General features: G+C 46.6%; 2 protein-coding genes across 5 annotated transcripts in view; both read left to right on the top strand.

The window, feature by feature from the left end:
* si:ch211-196i2.1 (collagen alpha-1(II) chain) overlaps window positions 1-7,951 on the top strand; it is an 83,629-nt gene extending 75,678 nt beyond the window's left edge. For both annotated transcript variants that reach the window (XM_030341780.1, XM_030341781.1), the window contains exons 34-39: window positions 305-367; window positions 1,767-1,932; window positions 3,195-3,304; window positions 3,761-3,838; window positions 5,576-5,758; window positions 6,113-7,951. In XM_030341780.1, the coding sequence (XP_030197640.1) occupies window positions 305-367; window positions 1,767-1,932; window positions 3,195-3,304; window positions 3,761-3,838; window positions 5,576-5,758; window positions 6,113-6,262 (750 nt within the window). In that variant the 3' untranslated portion in view covers window positions 6,263-7,951. The remainder of the gene's footprint in view (window positions 1-304; window positions 368-1,766; window positions 1,933-3,194; window positions 3,305-3,760; window positions 3,839-5,575; window positions 5,759-6,112) is intronic.
* A 138-nt stretch (window positions 7,952-8,089) lies between these two features.
* Window positions 8,090-20,848, top strand: man1b1a (mannosidase, alpha, class 1B, member 1a). 3 transcript variants are annotated; one of them, XM_030341786.1, is made up of 14 exons: window positions 8,090-8,363; window positions 9,056-9,179; window positions 10,022-10,130; window positions 10,259-10,479; window positions 10,859-11,007; window positions 11,707-11,837; window positions 12,376-12,579; window positions 13,348-13,496; window positions 14,534-14,722; window positions 15,854-16,044; window positions 16,366-16,486; window positions 16,994-17,191; window positions 18,177-18,308; window positions 18,693-20,848. In XM_030341786.1, exons 2-14 carry the CDS (start codon window positions 9,090-9,092, stop codon window positions 18,900-18,902), a joined length of 2,094 nt encoding a protein of 697 aa, XP_030197646.1. In that variant the 5' UTR covers window positions 8,090-8,363; window positions 9,056-9,089; the 3' UTR covers window positions 18,903-20,848. The 3 variants fall into 3 exon arrangements, with proteins under 3 accessions (XP_030197646.1, XP_030197645.1, XP_030197647.1); XM_030341785.1 differs by having other exon boundaries at window positions 10,841-11,007; XM_030341787.1 differs by lacking the exon at window positions 12,376-12,579 and having other exon boundaries at window positions 10,841-11,007.
* The last annotated feature ends 56 nt before the right edge of the window (window positions 20,849-20,904 follow it).

The raw sequence follows: 20,904 nt of genomic DNA, 5'->3' as shown, positions 1-20,904 counted from the left end.
AGGTAATATCCCTTCATGCTAGGATAAGACTAGAGTAAGCCGTATTCAGTCCACACGATAGGCCCATAGAAAAGATCCACAAAATAGTTCAGCAGGTCAGTCTCACTATGAATACTTCTCTCTGCCGACGTCTGTGGCAGCCAGACATAAGAGCGATCAAACCCACGGGCTGGCCCAGGTCCGCACAGCTATGTCTCCACACCGCAGCCTAGGAGTTAAACATGAAGTGGTGTGAGCACCAGAACAGCTGGGTGAGACGGCGTACCCGCGGTCCACTGACAGACCACCGTGCCGTTGTGTCTAGGGACCCCCTGGGCTGCCCGGACCACCTGGACCCTCGCTGAACCTGACCTTGACACAGATTAAGGTAAAATGTCCACTCAACTTCTCATTTGTTTTCAGAGTCTCGTAGTGTTGGTACATTTACATTAGTTTTGCAAGTTGAAGAGGACTTTAAAGATGACTTTATCCCACATATAATTAGTTTCATATAATTACTCAGATTTCTAATTTCTCTGATTAGTTTAATATTAGGTTAAATATTCATTAAGTCATCAGTCGATGCGGTTATCAAGGCTTCTTATCTTCCATGACCTGTCTGTGGCCACACATCTTTCCAGCCAATCGAGACGCTAATAGGATAATTTAGTTCTATGTCAAATTAATTCCACTGGATCGGATCATCCGCATAAATTAATGTTGCAATTCATTATAAAATAGATTTCCATGACAAAGCGATGTTCAGCGCACCAAATCTGAACGTCTCTCTGGCTGTCTTGAGATAAAATCTAAATGACTTATAATGACTTATATAAATATCACCAGCAGTTGGAATTGATTGGTCGTAATACCTGGGATTTCTCGATCCTGTTACTGAAATTGTGGCTCCCTAAAGTGTAGACGTGTGGGCTGGCCTTTTAGTGTTTATCATAATATTCTATTGTTATCATCATGTATAATTAAGTATCATTCATTGATATCATTATTTATAGCAGTGCAAGCGTCCTTGTCTTGATAGACTACCACAGAGGAGGTGTCTCCGAGCCTGGGGTCAGAGGTTATATCCCTGGCCAAGAGCAACAGGGTGGTCAGTGAGGTAGGGCCCTGAGAAGGTTCCAGACACTCACTGGGAACACCTCTGGTGTATGGGCCGTGTCAGCCGGCTCGCTGGGAGTCCTAACCGTTGAGAATGTGACGTCTTGGGAGGTTTCTGGGAGGATATTGTTGAACCTCAGATCAAGGTGAAGGAACGTGGGTTCTGTCTTTACAATGGAGCAGTGGGTGATGCTTTGTAGGATGTTTTCATGGTTTATCTGTGTTTAGTCTACATGTTTAGGCTGGAGAGTCCAAGGCTTCCACTTATTTTTGTTGAGAAGATATTCAGTTTTATTATAAGTCCATGTAACTCTCTCTCGCTGTCTCTCTCTCTGTGTCTCTCGCTCTCTCTCTCGCTATCTCTGTCTCTGTCTCTCTCTCTATCTCTCTCTCGCTCTCTGCTCACTCTCTCTCTCTCTCCCTCACTCTGTCTCTGTCTCTGTGTCTCTCTCTCTCTCTCTCTCTCTCTCTCTCTCTCTCTCTCTCTCTCTCTCTCTCTCTCTCTCTCTCTCTCTCTCTCTCTCTCTCTCTCTCTCTCTCTCTCTCTCTCTCTCTCTCTCTCTCTCTCTCTCTCTCTCTCTCTCTCCCCCCAACACACCTGTCTCTGTCTCTCTGTCTCTCTCTCTCTCTCTCTCTCTGTCTGTCTCTGTCTCTGTCTCTCTATCCTCTAGGACCTGATGTACATGTCAGACAAGCCCAACTACAACATCCTCCAGAGCCTGCTGGAGTCCCTGAAGCAGGACCTGCGGCTGCTGCTGGACCCCCCCGACGGCTCCAAGGAGCACCCTGCCTCCACCTGCCTGGAGCTCTGGCTCTGCCACCCAGACTACCCCAGCGGTCAGCCTCCCCCTGGGTCTCCATAGATAGATAGATAGTACTTTATTGTCATTGCACATGTTACAGAGCAACGAAATTCCCAGTTACATTCCGTCCAAGAAACATAAAAGACAGTGTGGGGAGACAGGACGGAGAGACTGTCAGGCGCTTGTTAGACAAGAAACATGCGGCCCGCGTTAGATAAGAAAAGTTTAAAAAAGCTAAACAAGAGGGTGACGAGGGCAAAAAAAGTCAATACCCCAAACTATGCTCCTTTAAGGGGGGCACAGTGTAGGGATTAGCAAAAAAACACCTCAACACATAAGCAACATATCAAAAACATCACAAACACATGTGGGAGGGGGGAAGGGTGTTGGGGAGGGGAGGTGTCACAGCTCAGACCCCGGGAGGAGGACGCAGCCAACGGGCGCATCGCATCACTCACGGCATACAATACTGCATCGAGGGGAGGAGAGGGGGAGGGAGTCCAGGGGGTGTGTGTGTTATCTGTCTTGTGTGTGTGTGTGTGTGAGCCCAAGGACTCCATCTCCACCCAGACTCAACAGTGTCTCTCCCGTCTGATGCTGGTGACGAGGACACGGCCGTCGCCGTGGAGACGACCACGAAGAGTTCCGAACCAGAGACAAAGTTCACGGGAGGGGGAGGATGGGGGGAGGGGTGGCAGGGCATCTGTCTGCATAACAACCAGGGGAGTGGAGAGATATCAGCCTTCCAAGGCCGAAGTAGGGGAGCCGAATTAAGATAACCATTGCTTTGGGTCAGGCCGACTCTGCAATTTTTCGCCAACCTTAAAGTCTCTCTGACACTCTCTGTAGTGATCCAACTCCAGAATCCAAAAAGCCAAATTAGCCGAAATTCGGTGGCCCGTTTAAGCCCGGTCCAACTTCACCAGAACGGTATCCAATTTGCGATTTTGTTCGCACATCGCATGAGTCTGTGTGTCAACAGCCTGGCACAATCCAACAATGACATACATACTGATCCATCGTTATAGGTTATAGAGTATAGGCATGGTTCAAATCAGGCAGTTGGTAAGTCTTTCAAAAGTGGAGAAAAATACTTGGCCGGTGTTTTCATTTCCATATTTTTCATAGATGCCTTGGGAATCTAACCCAGTACCTTTACCAGACACCCTTACCACCACACTGTCCTACCCCTGGGTGAGGTTACCTGGAACATGCAATAACCAAGGCTCAAAGGCTCAACACACGTACGGTAGACATGTGTTGACCTGACGTCCGGCCTCTCCTCCTCCTCCCCAGGGATGTACTACATCGACCCGAACCAGGGCAGTTACGCAGACGCCCTGCTGGCCTACTGCAGCTTCACAGACACGTCCAAGCAGACCTGCCTTCATCCCAGAGACTCCCAGGTACCAAGGTCCTGATGCTCCCTCCTGGATCAAAAGGTGTCCTGCTCAGTGCATGCTGCGTGGGACTCTCCATTATCTGGATCCTGATGCATCATTGATGGTGTTTTTCATTATTGATCAGGATGGCATGCTGTACAGACTCAGACTACCTGAGGTTGAGGCTTTGTGGAATGCACATCAGTTGCTGTGAACCCTTTCCCTCGGTAGTGGTGGATGGAGCTGGATTCTGGTTTTAGAACAGGATCTCTTAAAGCCTTTCTGGAATCCAGCACCTGGCTCTGGGTTTTTTATAGGATCAACTCCGGTTCTTTCCGGAACAATCCCCAGATCTCTAAGCTGATAGTCTCTCTGAAATAAATATGATCCAAGCCGAAGCTCTTTCTCCAACAGCTGATCTTAGAGCTGGTCTACGGTGTTCTGGGTTCATTTTGGTTGATGCTGGTTCTCTGTGTGCAGATCCCTATGAGGGCCTGGATGGAAGACATCCATGACGAGAACTTCCATTGGCTCAGCAGCATGGAGCACGGCTTCCAGGTACGTTCCTTTTATAGTTACATTTAATATTATAATAAGATAATGGTTCCTTTGCATGTTGTCGTTTAACAGACAACATAGTTTGAGCTAGGGTGCCTAAAGGTTGTGGGTTCAAACCCCCATTTCCGCAGTCGGATAAGCAAGTCTACTACTTGCTTGTCCATGAGCCAGATGCCCCCTAACCCCTCCCCTGTACCTTAATTCTCGGGTAGGCAATTTGGAGAAAGCAGCCAGATTGAACGTGATTTCGAAAGGATCCAACCCAAAAAATCCAACCCCTCCTTCAGGCCTCCCTCTAAAGCCACTCCCCCAAAACACAAGACTACCTTGCTAGCTTTAGCAATAGGTCTGCCTTGCCTTGTGGAATGCTGTGGTCATGCTCAATGAGTATGGGAAGAGTGCACTCATGTAGCTGGGTAGGTTGACAGACAGGTAGATCATCCAATCATTTCATTCATTCATTGGACTTATTGCTTGCTTTGGGATGTCATGAGATTTGATCAAATATGACAAATAATTAGCCCACCCTAGCGTTAATGCCACTTATTCTACTTCATTTAAGAATGCTCGATTCTGATTGGCTGGGAGGGGTGCATTAATCCGGCATATTGCCCGCTGACTTGTCGGTTCTACTTGCTGCTGACTGAGCACAGTAGATCAATACGCTGCTTGTCTATCACATACATATCAAACATGAGGTCTGTTGTAAAAATAAACCAAGGAGTGCGTGTTTGATCGATCGTCATTAAAGCTGACTTGATACGAATGTAGCAACTACGTTATTAAACTAGTGATCAGATGCAGCCTTGTGTGGTTGCTATAGAAACGAGTTACCTACAGCTGAGCTAACGTTATTCACCGTAGTTCTAAAGGGAACTACTTTTCGAGGGAGATGAATTTAAATAGAGTATACATTTAATAAGCATGCAATAAGAATAAGGAAAAGGCTAATTATTAATGTATTTGAATTGTTTTATTATGTTGGCCGGCGCGAAGTAGAATAAACGGAATAATCACCTCAAGGAAGGTTATTGCTCGTTTCCGTCTCGGGCGGTAAGCCGTCCACGAGCAGGGCATATCAAACTGTTTATTGCCCTGCCTCTCGGTGATTATTCCTTACATATCTGCTAAATGACTAAATAAGAAAGTCTTTGTTTGGTTAAATATAAATACACAGCTGGATCCCCTGACTGTGATTGCACAATCATCGTTAGTGGACTCCATGTTGGGAAATGGCCAGTGAGCTAATTTGCTGCTGTTGTGCTAAAAACAACAAATTAACATTGTTAATGAGATTATGATTATTTGAGGGAAGGATTAGTGTTGCATGCAAACTGCACCACAAGTGATTTTTAAGTCTCTGGGAAATGGTGTACCTGAGTAGTTGGATGTTCTGAAGCAGACATTTTAAATGGTGATTACTATACCCAGAAGATATCGAGAACATAGAAGACAAATTACACTTTGCAGAGGAAAGTTATTAGAGATGCAGATGAGTGAACTCCCAGATAAGGATGAGGGAATACGAATTAGTCCAAGCCAATTCATATTTACCCTTGAGGAACATTTTACTAGTTATTTCCGTTTACTAGTGATTACCTTTCTTCCATTCCATTAGGTTGATTTATGTTCTCTTATGTTCACTGTAAAGTGCTCTAAGGTAATTAATCTAACAACACTACCGGTGTTCCTCCAAAATAAAAGTACCCTGTTCTTAAAACCTCCCTGTTCCTCTAGTTTGAGTTTGCAGGAGTCACGGTGGTGCAGATGCGTTTCCTGCGGCTGCACAGCTCCTGGTCCAGCCAGAAGGTGACCTACTCCTGCCACCCGGGCCACAGGCTGGGCCAGGGGGAGCGCGACGTCAAGTTCCTGGCCGACACCAGGAAACAGAGCTTCCTATCGACGCTCAAAGACTGTGTGGTGGGTACGAGCTGTCTCTGGGATGGTCGGCTTTAAGTTTGAAGCCAGGAGATTGGATATTGTGAAAAGCCATACATAATCTTCTAATTATTACTTATTATTTGTACTCTAAATATATCTTGTTGTTAATACTTTTTGGACATTATTGTTTTGTATATTTTTATACTACTGTGCTTGGGGGAATTAGGGGGAAAGCATTGTGTTCTTTATAACAACATACAGGAGTAATATAGGCATTATTTATTTATATATGTTCAAAACTTTGTGAAGTCTATGGTCAGCACTGGTACAAGAGGAGCTGTATGAGTTGAGGACTCATTGACCGTAATGAGCCCCCTCTGTCCCGTCGGTCAGCCCGGGGAGCAGAGTGCGCGCGGCCCCAGGGAGTCTGTGCTGGAGTTTGAGGACCTCCAGCTGCTCCCCCTCAGGGACATGGCGGTGATGGGAGGACACAACTTCACCCACCACTTCAGCTTCACCATTGGGCCCGTGTGCTTCAGCTAGAGACACCGAGGGGTGGCCCGACGCCGTCACACAACGGAACCCACAGACTGTGTTCAGGCACCCCCCCTCCGCCCTCCACCACCACCACACGGGACACCTACAACATGGAGATCACCCCAATAAGGGGACAACACGGGAGGCCTGTCCTCCATTTTGTGATCGCGTGTGGACGCCACTATTCATTTCCTCTTCCTTTTATCGCAGATTGCGTTTCTGCCATTTTTCTACAAGGTCAAGGACATATCTTTTCAATATTGTTTACAGAGATGTTTATCTTGGATTGAATAATTTAAAATGGTTATTGTTTTTGTTTGTTTGATTTATTTTATATATAATGGACTCCGTTCCAGCCCTCTGCTATAACAATCCCTTTGTATATAGAGTTCAGAATGCCCCAACTGGTCTGTTAACAACGTGTTCACGCACTGCAAATACTCCTCCTCTGGCGCCCCTCGATAAGGCCAGTGACCAGATCATAACGAGCGCTCCACTGCCCAAGGATGACTTGAACACTACAGCCAATGAGTTGTCTGTGTCAGTGCTTTTGTTCCAAGGTGCTAAGAAACGGGCACTTTGTATTCTGGCAGAAAGGGAACGGCCATATTAATCGTATGCATAAACTTGAAGTTGTCCAACGTATCTCTTTGTGGATAAACTCCCCTAGCTTTCCTATACCAGGCTATACTCTGATCCGGTTTAGCAGTGTATTTCACGTATTGCTACTTTTTTACCTCCATAATTGTATATACTTCTCATCTCAGGTATGCTACTTCATATGATACGCACGTTAACACTGATGCCTCTGCACGCCACACAAGTTTATTCGGCAACTCATAAATCATCAACAGAAGTTGTCCAACACGGTAAAACTCCACCATATTTTACTAGTTTTCTTGTCAAGTTTGCGAGTTCACTTGTAAAATGTGCACATGAAATTCTAAAACATAAAAAGTTATTGTATTCTTCGCTGAGGGCAAACACTTTAAAGGGTCCTGTTGTACCGGTGATAAACTGGTAGGCGTATCGATCACATCAAACATCTGGGTGGACCCTCCAATTTAGGATCTCACTAAAGGTGGAGATGTTGAAAGGAATTGTAGTGGAGAGTAAAAGTCACACCTTTTCCTCCTGAATGATCATCAACATCAAGATTATTATTACATTACTATAAACAGAACTAGGTCCTGTTTCTGATTGGTCAGCTCAGTTAACTGCACAGACTCCAGAGGACAAGGCAGACGAGATGGTCCGAGGAAGGAAGCAGAAAAGGATGACAGTTTTTATCCTTCCATACAAAAATTATTTTGGATAAATTACAAAAGTAGTTGAGCACACAAGTCTTGTTCCTCCATCTCCCATCTGAATACTGAACCATGTTTTGTTTAAATTGTTGCAAATGGCTTTTGGAACAAGACAGGCTCGGCAATTCTGTTGGTTACACAGCTCTGCTGCCATGTTGCTACAAAAGCCCTCAAAGTTTTAAATAGGTGGTTCTTCATTTATTCTTTGTATTTGTCTTTTTTTTTATATCAGCATATGATTGCCTTAGCTGGCTGAGACTGATCATTGGTACTTAATACTGACCCTGTTTGTATAAATCATAGTGAAGTGAATTCATGCTGGACATTTGTCTTGTCATTAAAAACAAAAAAAGAACTATACGGTTGAATAAAAATATTTCGATCTCTATCATGCTTTCTTGATTTAATATTGCACGTATAACTTGATAGAATAGTATTTATTCTACTGTAAATGTAATATAGGCCTATGTTCTCATCCATGCTTCATAGAAAACATTGAACACGTGGTCAGATCACGTGACGCGCCTTTACTAGCGAGCTGTCACTTCCTGTTCAGTGCTGCTCATCTTTCATTCGTGGAAGATTTTATTTACTATTCAACGCCTTGATTAAGAAGTGTTACATCTGCAGTTACATAGCTACCCCAGGAAAGACTGGCGCTCTGTCTCCATGTTGGTTCTCCATGACTGAGGAGCGGGTTTGCGTTGGATACAAGTCATAGGGAATGCTAACTGGCTGCTGCTAACAGCTGACGAGCTTCTGGTTGTTGATATCATGAAGGAAACGACAGGGACTGAAAGGTGAGGGATCACACAGAGACGCGATCACTTAATCACTGACAGATGTTACGTGCTGGATATGTATTTTCTCTTTACTCTTATTCTAGTCTTAAAACGGACCTCCTTGTTGCTCTGGTGATTGATTTAATGAATGTAAAGTAAGTGCCCTAACATATTTCCACAACAGTTAACGTTACTAGCATTGAGTCCTGTTTCCATACTGCATTGTTATTGAGTCGTATTAATCAGCCCTTTAAAAATAAAGATGGCATTCTACAGCAGTCATAGTAGAGTAGCCTATACAATGTTGATTCGAAAACTATTGTCTTTAATTGCTTGACCGTGCATTAATGACATGGGTTTCTCTTAATAATGCTTTATTGTTAAGAAAATTATTACAATTATTACGATACAGCTATTCATTGTTAACAACATGTCAAGGTAGAACGTGAAATCAACTCAATAGCCCAGGGTTGTGTTCAATGCTTTGGGACAGAATTCTCCATACTTAGTGGAATAAATCATAGTCCTCTACTTACGAGGTCTATGTGTCAATATACTCTGATTATGTTCAGTAGTTATCATCCCCTGGCGAGAATCGAATGCTGAACGAATAGTGTTTCAATGTTGTCGTTTGAACACAATGACTCAAGTTGTAAACGCCTCGAGACACACAACTCTGAAGTCTGTTGATCTTTTTTTTTTTTTTTCAGTATGTATGACGTCTGAGCGCCCCCAACCTCAGAGATGTACCCCTCCTCGAGGAAGGACTTCATCTCTCTGACCCTGTCCGACTCCTACAACAATGGGAAGCACCGCAGACAGTCTTGTTGGAGGGTAAGCTATATCCAACTGTACGCTGAATTTCTAATGGAACTGCTACTAGAGTTGAGCCAGGCTTCCAATATGTTTTGAGGTGTTCACCTTGATCACCAATTTATACATCTTTCCAATATTTATTAGGCTAGAAAATGGGCTTAAGGCAGACAACGAAGCAAGGTTACATTTCCTGAATGCTAGACATGCGCTCATAAAACACGTGTGACGGTTGTGCTTGGCCTGGACATCAAACCTTTTTAATAAAGCAGAAGCAGCTCGACTGTCTGAATACCACACTTGCTCCTTTCCTCCTGCTCAACTGCTTACTGCTACTGCTCGTCTCCTCGAGGGTAAGGTGAAATTATCAGACGACATGTAAATAAGTTCAGCTCCTCATTTACAAATCTGTATCGCCTTGGTTATAGAATGTTCTGCTTTCAGACTTTTTACACGTCGTCTTCATTGTTGTATTGCAGTCAGGAACACATGAAAGGTGACATTGGTCATGCACACATCCACGTAAGATCGAGGTGTGTAGTGGCAGACGTTGGGGAGCAGTGTCAAAGCATCACAGAACCAAATTAAAAGCCATTTTTAATCTCCTTATTTCCCTGTGCACGCACGCTTCCCCCCCGGCCCCATGGTCTCACACGGAGACACGCGGCCGTGATTAATCCGTGTCCGGGGACAATTAACACCTTTGTCGCTGTTATCAGTGGGGTCACATTGCATGCCGCTTGTATGACTAATACGTGTGTGTGTGTGTGTGTGTGTGTGTGTGTGTGTGTGTGTGTGTGTGTGTGTGTGTGTGTGTGTGTGTGTGTGTGTGTGTGTGTGTGTGTGTGTGTGTGTGTGTGTAGAAGTGGAAACAGTTGTCACGCCTCCAGCGGAGTTTGATCTTCTTCCTGCTGGCTCTGATGCTCATCCTGGGTCTGCTGTCCTACCCCAGCCTCAACCAGGATTGGCCCGGTCAGTATACAAACACGCAAGCGCGCATGCATGCGTACTAACATACATATAGAGATCCAGACACACACACCCACAAACTTAAGCTTTTTTATATTAGTGTCAAATAATTAGCTTGTCTGTCTGTCCAGTGCCGTCAGACAGGGAGGAATGGCTGGAGGCGGGGGAGCGGGAGCCAGAGGCCGAGCCCCCGGGGGTGAGGCCCGTTGCGGACCCAGCCATCAGGAAAGTCCCTGGCTTCAACAAGGGTCCAGAGGTGGGCCCTCCCGCAGTCCTCCCAGGACTTCTACCGCAGGTCGTCGAAAGACCACAGGGGCCCCAAGGTCCTGTCCCCAAGAAAGCTCCTGTTAAGGTGGGTAGGAGCTGCTGTGGCTGCTGGGGGGGGCTTCTACACTATGGGTGTCATCTGAAGCATTATAGTGAATAGTTGAAGTGGAAATTATTTCCACTTCAACTATGACCATAGTAATGATGACCATAAGAAGAAAAAACTGGTTGTCCATTGTTCAGCCTTTATATTATATTTAATACTTCACATTTAACAATGGTTGTAACCCGAATAATGCAATCTTGTATGATACACTGTACAAAAATAGACTTATGAACAAAAGGAGCTGTTGAATCACCAAACGCATCGCCGGATAATAATGAGCTTCTGGCCGCCGGTGTCTTCCCCGGCCGCTGCACCATCCCGCCCCCGTGCATTAACTCAGCTATCCATCGGTTGGCAGAAGCGTCCGCTGGTGAGCAGGCGTGGACCGCCGGGCTTCCAGCGCTGGAACAACGCCTCTGATTGGCCACTGAGGAGGGATCAGCCGGAGCAACTGGCCGACCGGGCCGATGAAGAGGAGGAGCAGGAGAAAGAGGAGAAGATCGTCAGGTACGCACTCGCTCCCTCCAATACACATAAGTACATATGCATATGTCTCTTTGTTTACATTTGTATGTATACACTTTAATATACTTTAAGTACTGATACTGGGCCACTTTATAATTTATGTTTTTTATAACGTTAATTTTGATCGCCCCGTTTGTTCTGTTCACTTTAGCATCTATTTTTGCTTTCAGTAGCACTTTGTATTTTTATTGTATTGTATCTTATCCTGTGTTTTCCGCTGCTGCTTGGCTGTTGTACCAAAGGGATGTCCCCTCTGGGGGATTAATAACGTTCTATGCACATGTGCACTTGAAAATACGGAGAACAAACCTGCCAAAAAGACAGAAATCTGGACTCAGGATCTGTGACTTCAAATGTTATTTGCACACCACTATAACCTTGATTTATACAGAAAAAGCAGCGAGGGCCAACTTTAAATGAATACAAAATTGAAAAAGGCAAATTCCAGAGTCCAGTGCATTCCCTGTTTATATTACATTTAATTCCCTGGTTCACGCATCACCAGACGTAACCTTCACGCCGCAGGAAGACTCACACCTCAGCAAAATGATGAAGTGAAAGTCAAACTTAAACTGTGTGTGTGTGTGTGTGTGTGTGTGTGTGTGTGTGTGTGTGTGTGTGTGTGTGTGTGTGTGTGTGTGTGTGTGTGTGTGTGTGTGTGTGTGTGTGTGTCCCCTGCAGCTGGCGGGGGGCCATGATCGAGGCGGACCAGGGGACGGAGCCCCTCCCCTCGGCTGGAGAGAGACAAGAGGGAGGGGCTGCCCTGGCAGGAAGGGATGTCGCTGCTGCTGTTCCCGCCCCCGGCATCGCAGGTCTGTAGCACCCCGGGCTCACAGCACCCTTCGACCACTCCCCTCTTCTCCTTGCGTGCTCTATCTCACGCTAACTCCCATCGACTCCCTCTCTGACTCGCTTTGACTCACTCTGACTAGACCTAACTTACTTTAACTCACTTTGGCTCAATCTACCCGACTGACTCTTCAAACTTTCTTATCTAATTTTTGCTTAACTTGACTCTCTCTGACTCTCTTACTTTCTTTGCCTCACTCACTCACGTTGATTCAATCCAACTGACTTTGACTCTCGCTAACTTCGTTAACTCGCTCTGCCTCAGTGTACAGTAGACTGCATTGGTCTAAACAACAGGGAAAGCCAGGTTTACTAAAGATATCCTAAAGGTTTGGACTACGATCAACAACTGGTGAAGTTGATAAAGATCCTACCAACACGTGATGCTGCTTTGGATGAACCCTCGTGGTCCGTGGCTCTTCCATTCCTCTGGTTCCTCATCCCCCCTCTCCCCCCCTCCCTCCCTCTCTGTGCCCCCCCTCCCCCCTCCCTCCCTCTCAGTGTCCCCAGCGGCCGTTCAGGAGGTGGTGGACCGCCCGGAGGCCGTGCGTCAGGCCTTCCGCCACGCCTGGCTGGGCTATAAGAGCTACGCCTGGGGCCACGACGAGCTGAAGCCCGTCTCCAAGACCTTCGCCGAGTGGTTCGGCCTGGGCCTCACCCTGGTGGACGCCCTGGACACCATGTGGATCCTGGGCCTGAAGGAGGGTACGGTCGCTGGGCCTTCTGACTGTCAGAGTAGAAATCATGTGGATCTGAAGGAAGCTACGGGGTCTGGGTCTCCTCCTGCGTCTGCTGGAGAGACTCTTACTGGTTACAACGTAAAAGTTGTTATTTTACCATCAGAGCATTGGTTAGCCCGACCAATGCTCGAAATTAAAGAAATTAAAACAAACGCATAAGCAGCAGCAAGATATGCACAAAATATAAAAAATAAACATGCAAAGTAGCTTAAGATTGCACGATATTGCAGACATTAAAGATATTGGGTTCTGTTCTTCAAATCTCGCTTTCACATACTCCTGCTTCTCTCCTGTTCCTTTCACTCTCGCTTTAGCCCTGGCGTGCTCCCGTTCTCTATGTCTCTCTATATCTCTCTCGCGCGCATGTACCACCTCCCACTGCTTCTTCTCTGAGAGCAGATTGTGTATTCATCTTAATAGGAGCTGTCAGCATAAAGGTCAGTCAGATTTCTTCGACGGCTTATTTCTGCTTATTTTAATTATGGTTTGTTTTGTTTTCTCTCCCCCCTCCCTCCCTCCCCCTGTCTCCATACTGCACTCTCCTCTTCCTCTCCACGTGGCTCTCTCTGTGTCTCCCTCTTCCTGACACCAATCTCTTTCTCTCTTCCTTATACCTCTTTTCCGCTGTCCCACTCCACCTACTCCACCTCTCGCCCTCTCCCTGGCTCTCTGTCCCCCCCCCTCCCCCTCCTTCTCCCTGACGCTGTCTCCCCCCCCCCCCCCCTCCCTGCAGAGTTCTCGGAGGCCCGTGGCTGGGTGGAGAAGGACCTGTCCTTCTCCAGGAACGTGGACGTGAACCTGTTCGAGAGCACCATCCGGGTCCTCGGCGGGCTGCTGAGCACCTACCACCTGACCTCCGACCAGCTGTTCCTGGAGAAAGCTGTGAGTCCCCCCCCCCCCTCTCTGTGGCTCTATCTTTGTCAACCTCATGTCCCTCTGGCGTCTCGCTCTGAGTCCCTCGCCCTCTCTCCTCGCCCTCTGGCTCTTTTTCTCACTTTCAAAGTCACTCACTGACTCACTCACATTGGTTCTGCCCACTCCCTCTGTCTCTCTCTCTCTCTCTCTCTCTCTCTCGCTCTCTGTGGCGCCCTCTTCTCTCGGCCACTGTCAGTCTCTTTCTGTATCGCCGTGTGCTCCGTATCTCTCTGTGGCTCTCTCTTTCTGGCTACGCTCATGTCTCTATCGCCTCTGTCTTCCTCACTCTCTCGCTCGCTCGCCGCCCTCTCTCTCTCATTCTCGCCCTCGGGGCACCTCATACCCTTTTTGACGATCAGTATCCATGACAACAGCCAATGGAATGGATTCGAATAATCGGGGCGAAAAATAGAATTACCCTAGCTTGACGACAGCATGAGTAATGGCATTTTTTACAGCTTTTAAGATTTATTTTTATGCTTAATTTACTCAAAAACCTTCTTTGTTTGTCACCAAGGTAGAGAGCACTTCCATACACGAGAAATGTGGGGCACATTTGTGCACACTCCTACTTTACTATACATATAATATGTGACTATTAAGACGGAGCGTGTGGACCAGGTGCCTCTGGCTCGGAGACACACACCTGATGCCGTTAGGGATGGAAACCAGCCCCCTTCAGCTGGGAGTCACACTAACCCCTAGACCCGGGGTTTTCTAACTCTGGGGTGTGACCCCTCTCTCCTCTGATCATTGGTTTGTGTTTGAAGCCTGAAAAGGGGAAGGCTTTATGGATGAACAACGTACTTTGAGGAAAACGTATAATAGTCTGCAGACTGAGTCTGCATTGCTTATTCTAGTAAACTAAATATTGGCCCCATTCTGGGGCCGAAAGGGCCCCCTAGCTGGGCCTCTGGACCGCTTGGGGAGCACTGGACTGTCCCCCGCCCACGGCCATGTGGGGACCTGATGTCTGCTGCTCCCTCCCTCTCCGCCCTCTCCAGATCGACATCGGGTCCAGGCTGATGCCGGCCTTCAACACCCCCTCTAAGATCCCCTACTCGGACGTCAACATCGGGAAGGGCACGGCCCACCCGCCCCGCTGGACCACCGACAGCACGGTGGCCGAGGTGACCAGCATCCAGCTGGAGTTCAGAGAGCTCAGCCGCCTCACCGGGGACCCCCAGTACCAGGTCAGTACCCCCTAGACCACCCAGGACCCCCAGTACCAGGTCAGTACCCCCTAGACCACCCAGGACCCCCAGTACCAGGTCAGTACCCCCTAGACCACCCAGGACCCCCAGTACCAGGTCAGTACCCCCTAGACCACCGAGGACCCCCAGTACCAGGTCAGTACCCCCTAGACCACCCAGGACCCCCAGTACCAGGTCAGTACCCCCTAGACCACCCAGGACCCCCAGTACCAGGTCAGTACCCCCTAGACCACCCAGGACCCCCAGTACCAGGTCAGTACCCCCTAGACCACCGAGGACCCCCAGCACCAGGTCAGTACCCCCTAGACCACCCGGGACCCCCAGTACCAGGTCAGTACCCCCTAGACCACCCAGGACCCCCAGTACCAGGTCAGTACCCCCTAGACCACCGAGGACCCCCAGCACCAGGTCAGTACCCCCTAGACCACCCAGGACCCCCAGTACCAGGTCACTTCCCACCTATACCCCAGGACCAGGGCTGTGCCCTCTTAGACCTGCCCTGGACCCCAATGGAGGATGAGTGGATGGATGTTGAGTGGCTGATTCAGTCGCTCAGCCTCCCACCTGTGGAACTGTCTGCCTCATGACATCCAACGCTCCAGTTCCAGTATCACTGTCAGATCTCACCCGTATCTATTCAGACAAGCCTGCTCTCTAAGTCAGTTGCATTCTTGGGACTAGAATGACCCCACTCTTCTCTCTTGTACACTTTGATTATCTTGTTGTTGTTCTTTGCCTGCTCTGATGAATGTTGGATTTTGTAAGGTGACCTTGAGTGTCAAGAAAGGCGCCCATAAATAAAATGTATTATTATTATTATTATTATGATGATGATGGATTGATGGGTCAAATCAATGGTCAACAGATGAGTGATAAATATCGGTGGATTTGGGCAATAGACTCTATTTGGTCAATAGAGTGATGGATGGTTGGGTTTGTTGGATTGATAGATGATAGAGGTGCAGGAATGAACAAAGATGAGTCCATGGAGCCATGGGCGAACAAATGACATCTAGCTATCTCCAAAACAAGTCAACATGTTTAACCCCCTGGTACAATGCTGAACACCTGCCAGTCAAAGACCAGTCTTTCTCCCTCCTCTCGCCCCAGAACGCGGTCAACGAGGTGACCAGGCTGGTGCACAACCTGGCGGGCAAGAAGGACGGCCTGGTGCCCATGTTCATCAACACCAACACGGGACACTTCTCCCACAAGGGGGTGTTCACGCTGGGGGCGCGCACCGACAGCTACTACGAGTACCTGCTCAAACAGTGGATCCAGGGCGGCAAGACCGAGGACAGGTGACTGCAATCAAGAGGAATCAGCCCCAATTAACCAATTACTGATTAAGCAAATTAATTGGTCAATCAAGCACTTTTTCAATTAAAAGCGGATCGGTTATTGTTTGAGTGGGATTGTTGCCTTGCGCAATTTATATACAATCCTTCTCTCTTTCTATCGGTCTCTCTTCTATGATGCTTGATCTTTGAATGATGTAAACGTATATGGATGTGTATACTCCATGTTCTGGCTGGCTTAACGTGTGTGTGTGTGTGTGTGTGTGTGTGTGTGTGTGTGTGTGTGTGTGTGTGTGTGTGTGTGTGTGTGTGTGTGTGTGGCAGCCTGCTGGAGGACTACCTGCATGCTCTGGAGGGGGTGAGGAGCCACCTGCTTCGACAGTCTGGACCCAGCCAGCTCACCTTCGTAGGAGAACTGTCCCACAACCGCTTCAACCCCAAGATGGTAAACCCAACAACCACACCGCCTCCCTGTCACTGAGCGGTCAGGCTACGGCACGTAGCTACGGAAACCGCAATCAACCCTCCTGTAAATGCTGAGCCGGCCAATGTGTGTCCGGATGTTTAACCTGGCCCACGGGCAACTAGCTGCCTCATCATCTAGCACAGTGAACCACCTACATGACTACCTGGTCCATTTGTGAAATGTTTATTTTATTTGTTAACCCAGTGCATCTGGATTTTGACTACTAATAACAAGGGTTATAGTAATGATTCATAGCTATAATGAATTTAATGGTAATAAAATGATGATAATTATATAATATATATATAATATTATAATATAATTATAGGGGTTAGGGTTAGGGTTAGGGAGGGAGCAACTGGCTAAATTAATAATGACTTATTAAATTAATAATTACTCTTACCAAATCGAGATCCTACCCCCCCTTCACGTACCGTTCCTCCCTCTGTGCTCCGCCTCTGCGCCCCCCCCCCCCCCCCCCCCCAGGACCACCTGGTGTGCTTCCTCCCGGGCACCCTGGCCCTGGGAGCCCACCACGGGCTCCCAGGGGACCACATGGACCTGGCCCAGCAGCTGATGGAGACGTGCCACCAGATGTACGTCCAGATGGAGACCGGCCTGAGCCCCGAGATCGCCCATTTCAACCTCCCCCCCGCCACCGACGGCCGCGACATCCACGTCAAGGTGAGGGGCCTCAATAAAGGTGGTTCTAATACCTCACTTTGAGCCGGAGAAGAGGTTTGTAAGTAGTTAAATTAGTTATCAGTGCAAATATTATACACAAGTTCAATAAAAAAGTATTGAATAACTGAACAAACTGCGCGTCCTATGTATTTTTTATTGTCTTCATTATTTGTTCATTACTTTCTGGAGTTTTTCTATCGACCTGGAAGATGGCTGTCGTGTTTCTTGCGTTGTTATCTTCACCAATTAATCCTTAGTGTATTTAACAAATGAACGCTGTGTGTATTTAAGTAATTAATATGTCTTTGTTTGCAGACGCAACGTCTTTTGTAGTGGATGTTTAGTCGATACCAAGAGGTCAGCTTGGTACTTTAATCGAATGTCTGGAAGTCCAAGACAAAGGTCAATAAAACAAAGGGATATGTCTGTCTTTCCAGACCTTTTCACATTTATATGCCCTCTCTCCCTTCCTTTCTGTCTCTCACCCTCTTTCTCCCGTCCTATCGCTTCCTATCTTTCTCGTTCTGTCTCTCTTGCTCTCAATAACACTCACTCACTTGCTCCCTCACTCACTCGCTCTCTGGTATTGCTGGACCAGTGTGTGGTATTGATGGACCAGTGCGTGGTATTGATGGACCAGTGTGTGGTATTGATGGACCAGTGTGTGGTATTGATGGACCAGTGTGTGGTATTGATGGACCAGTGTGTGGTATTGATGGACCAGTGTGTGGTATTGATGGACTCTTGCTGTGGAATTGATGGACTAGTGTGTGGTATGGATGGACCAGTATGTGTGATATTGATGGACCAGTGTGTGGTATCGATGGACCAGTGTGTGTGTGTGGTATCGATGGACCAGTGTGTGTGGTATCGATGGACCAGTGTTTGGTATCAATGGACCAGTGTGTGTGGTATTGATGGACCAGTGTTTGGTATCAATGGACCAGTGTGTGTGGTATTGATGGACCAGTGTTTGTGTGTCCAGACTCCAGACAGGCACAATCTGCTGAGACCAGAGACGGTGGAGAGCTTATTCTACCTCTACCGCTTCACCAAGGACCCCAAGTACCAGGACTGGGGCTGGGACATCCTTCAGAGCTTCAACAAGCACACCAAGGTGACCAGGGCCCCTCTCCTCCTTCCTCTTCAACCGTGGGGAAGCATAAATGTATTGTTTCAAAGCACATGACTACATGGGGATTATTAGTCAAACCGTTGAGTGCCTGTTATTAATAATGAGGGCCATTTAAGGACAAGCTTAACCCCATGAAATCCAATTTTTTCATTTTTCAATCTTCAATGACGGGTATTAATTGGTCTCTAATATGTGGAACGTGTCGATGGAATTAATAATGGGAGAACTACTGAGGACAAGCTTAACACCGGATAAAACAACTAAATAAATTATTGTTCCCGGCTGGGTTGTGTTCATTACTAACCTTTTGCCTCTCCTCCTCCTCCTCTCTCCCCCCCCCCCCCCCCCCCCCCCCCCCCCCCCAAGGTGGCGACTGGCGGCTACACCTCCATCAACAACGTCCGCGACCCCGTGAACCCAGGTCCCCGGGACAAGATGGAGAGCTTCTTCCTGGGGGAGACCCTGAAGTATCTCTACCTGCTCTTCTCCAACGACACGGAGCTCCTCAGCCTGGACAAGTTTGTGTTCAACACCGAGGCCCACCCGCTGCCTATCTGGCCCTCGCCACCCAAGTAACCCACCCCATCCCCCGACAGAGGCACTACCTAGGGGAGGTCAGGAACAAAAAACTCTTCAAAGTAAAAGTCCCCTCACTTGGAAAATGGATCAGGGGTGGAGGAGTGACATGTTAAAGCAGGGAAACTATGTTTGTCTCAGAATGAAAGGCTCTTATTTTGAAGGATTTATTTCTCCCAACAGAAGGGAATTCATGATGGAGCTGGTCTCTTTAGCCAAAATTGGGTTGTTGTCTTTTTGGGGAGCTGCATTAATTTATTTATTGTTTGCATTTGAATGTTTAAGTTGTCATTTTGCCAAGAAACAAGCTCATAAAGAATGGCAAGTGCCTATCACTAGTGGCCAGAGCCCAAAGTTATGTGAAAACATTGAATTAGTTTTTTCTGATAAGCAGCAAGGGAAATGTATTATTTTAAACCAATTGAAGCAACTAAATTGTATAATTTATGAAGATACTAGCAGAATTTTCATTTTTTCTGATTCGACTTACTGTTTTGGACATCAGTTTGATTGCCCACGCTGACTTACTTGTTGGGCAGCTGCTGACAGAAAGCAGTGTTGCCATGGAAACCCTGTTCTGATGCAATGAACAGAGACTTTAGGTGGGAAATGTTTTCGGTAGAAAAAGTAACTTGTCTTTCACTGGAAATGCTTTGCAATACAAACTCTTCTCTCCTGAACCCTCAGGACTGGATTAGCATAGCATCCTCATTAGCTTTGATGAGTCGAGTGAGACTGACTGAAAACGTAATGTGTGCGCCACAGATAACAGTTGCACGTATATGAAGAGCAATGTCTGAGCATTTATTAGCCATGGGTTCCCGACTAAAAGAGCAAAGTGCCTGATCAGACAGAGAACGCTCAATCCGCGGTGAAGAACACAGATAAAACCTAGTGGTGAGGGGTTGATCTGCAGCCAAACGGAGCCAGGTTCAATGCTCAGTCACCAACCTATGAATGAAATCACTTGAAGTCAATTTGCATCAAAGAGTAAATCACATCTTACATAGTAAATATTCCTTGCATTTTGGTTTTTACTTGATTTAAATCAATGAATGTTCAAACCAGGCCGCGTTTTTTAATTTTATTTCAGAATACGTTAGTTAAGCGTCCATTAATGTAAACCCACAAGGGATGGAGGCTTTGTGTGTGGATTAAGTGTAACAACATGGATTTCATCATGGAGACTGGAAAGGGGAACCAAGCCAAACGTGACAAAGCCTTTTTTACAAATTGTAATTTTCTGTTGTCGTCAAGTGTTTTTTGTTATGTGTTTTTCAATGCAATGTGGCTTTAATCCATTGTCTGACATTCTGGATTATGTTTATTCATTTTATGGTGTGACTATTTCCGAGGAGAAATGCTTGAGACATTGCAATGACTTGGTAATTTAATAAAAAGTAACTAATATAATATATTACCAGATGATGTGTGGATGGGAGACAGGCCTTTTTTTTTCAGTGCATTGAGTGAATGTGATATCTTCAGACTTAAAATCGATTTATCTTTGTTTCCTGTTTCTACCACCACTGTGATTTAAATATTGAAAAATTGACAAAGTTTGCACTTTGAAATGGAGTAGTTAATGCGGTACAGCCCACACCTAAAATTCTCTCTCTGTCTTCTGTACCTTTTAAAGAGTTATGGTTTCCAATGGTGCCCTACTACTAAATACATGAAGGCAATATATGTTCTAATATGGGAAAGAAATGATTTGTATTATCTGCTGAAATTGTATATAATGATAAATAGGGTGGTGGACGTAGGTATAATTTGATTTGTTTTGAATTTACTCATTCTGCAAATTTGTATGTAAATACTCATGTCATATTCAACGTCTGTGTGTCCACCCTTACATGCTTTATAGATGTGCCATGATGTTAAAATGCTGTTCAAATCAACTATCGATAATTCTACTTAAATCAAGACCATCTTTCTTCCACCTGGCTTGGCTCACTCTTGCTTGTTCAACCCCCGTCTGTTGCGATGGTTGGGTTAGGCT

Source organism: Gadus morhua, chromosome 19 (genome assembly GCF_902167405.1).
Source record: "Gadus morhua chromosome 19, gadMor3.0, whole genome shotgun sequence".
Lineage (NCBI taxonomy): Eukaryota > Metazoa > Chordata > Actinopteri > Gadiformes > Gadidae > Gadus > Gadus morhua.
This window is presented reverse-complemented; position numbering and strand designations above follow the sequence as displayed.

Coding starts and splice junctions, on each gene's coding strand:
- man1b1a (XM_030341785.1), top strand. CDS start 9,090: ATGTACCCCTCCTCGAGGAAGGACTTCATCTCTCTGACCCTGTCCGAC. Junction 10,131..10,258: donor CCTCAACCAGGATTGGCCCG/GTCAGTATACAA, acceptor CTGTCTGTCCAG/TGCCGTCAGACAGGGAGGAA. Junction 10,480..10,840: donor CCAAGAAAGCTCCTGTTAAG/GTGGGTAGGAGC, acceptor GCATTAACTCAG/CTATCCATCGGTTGGCAGAA.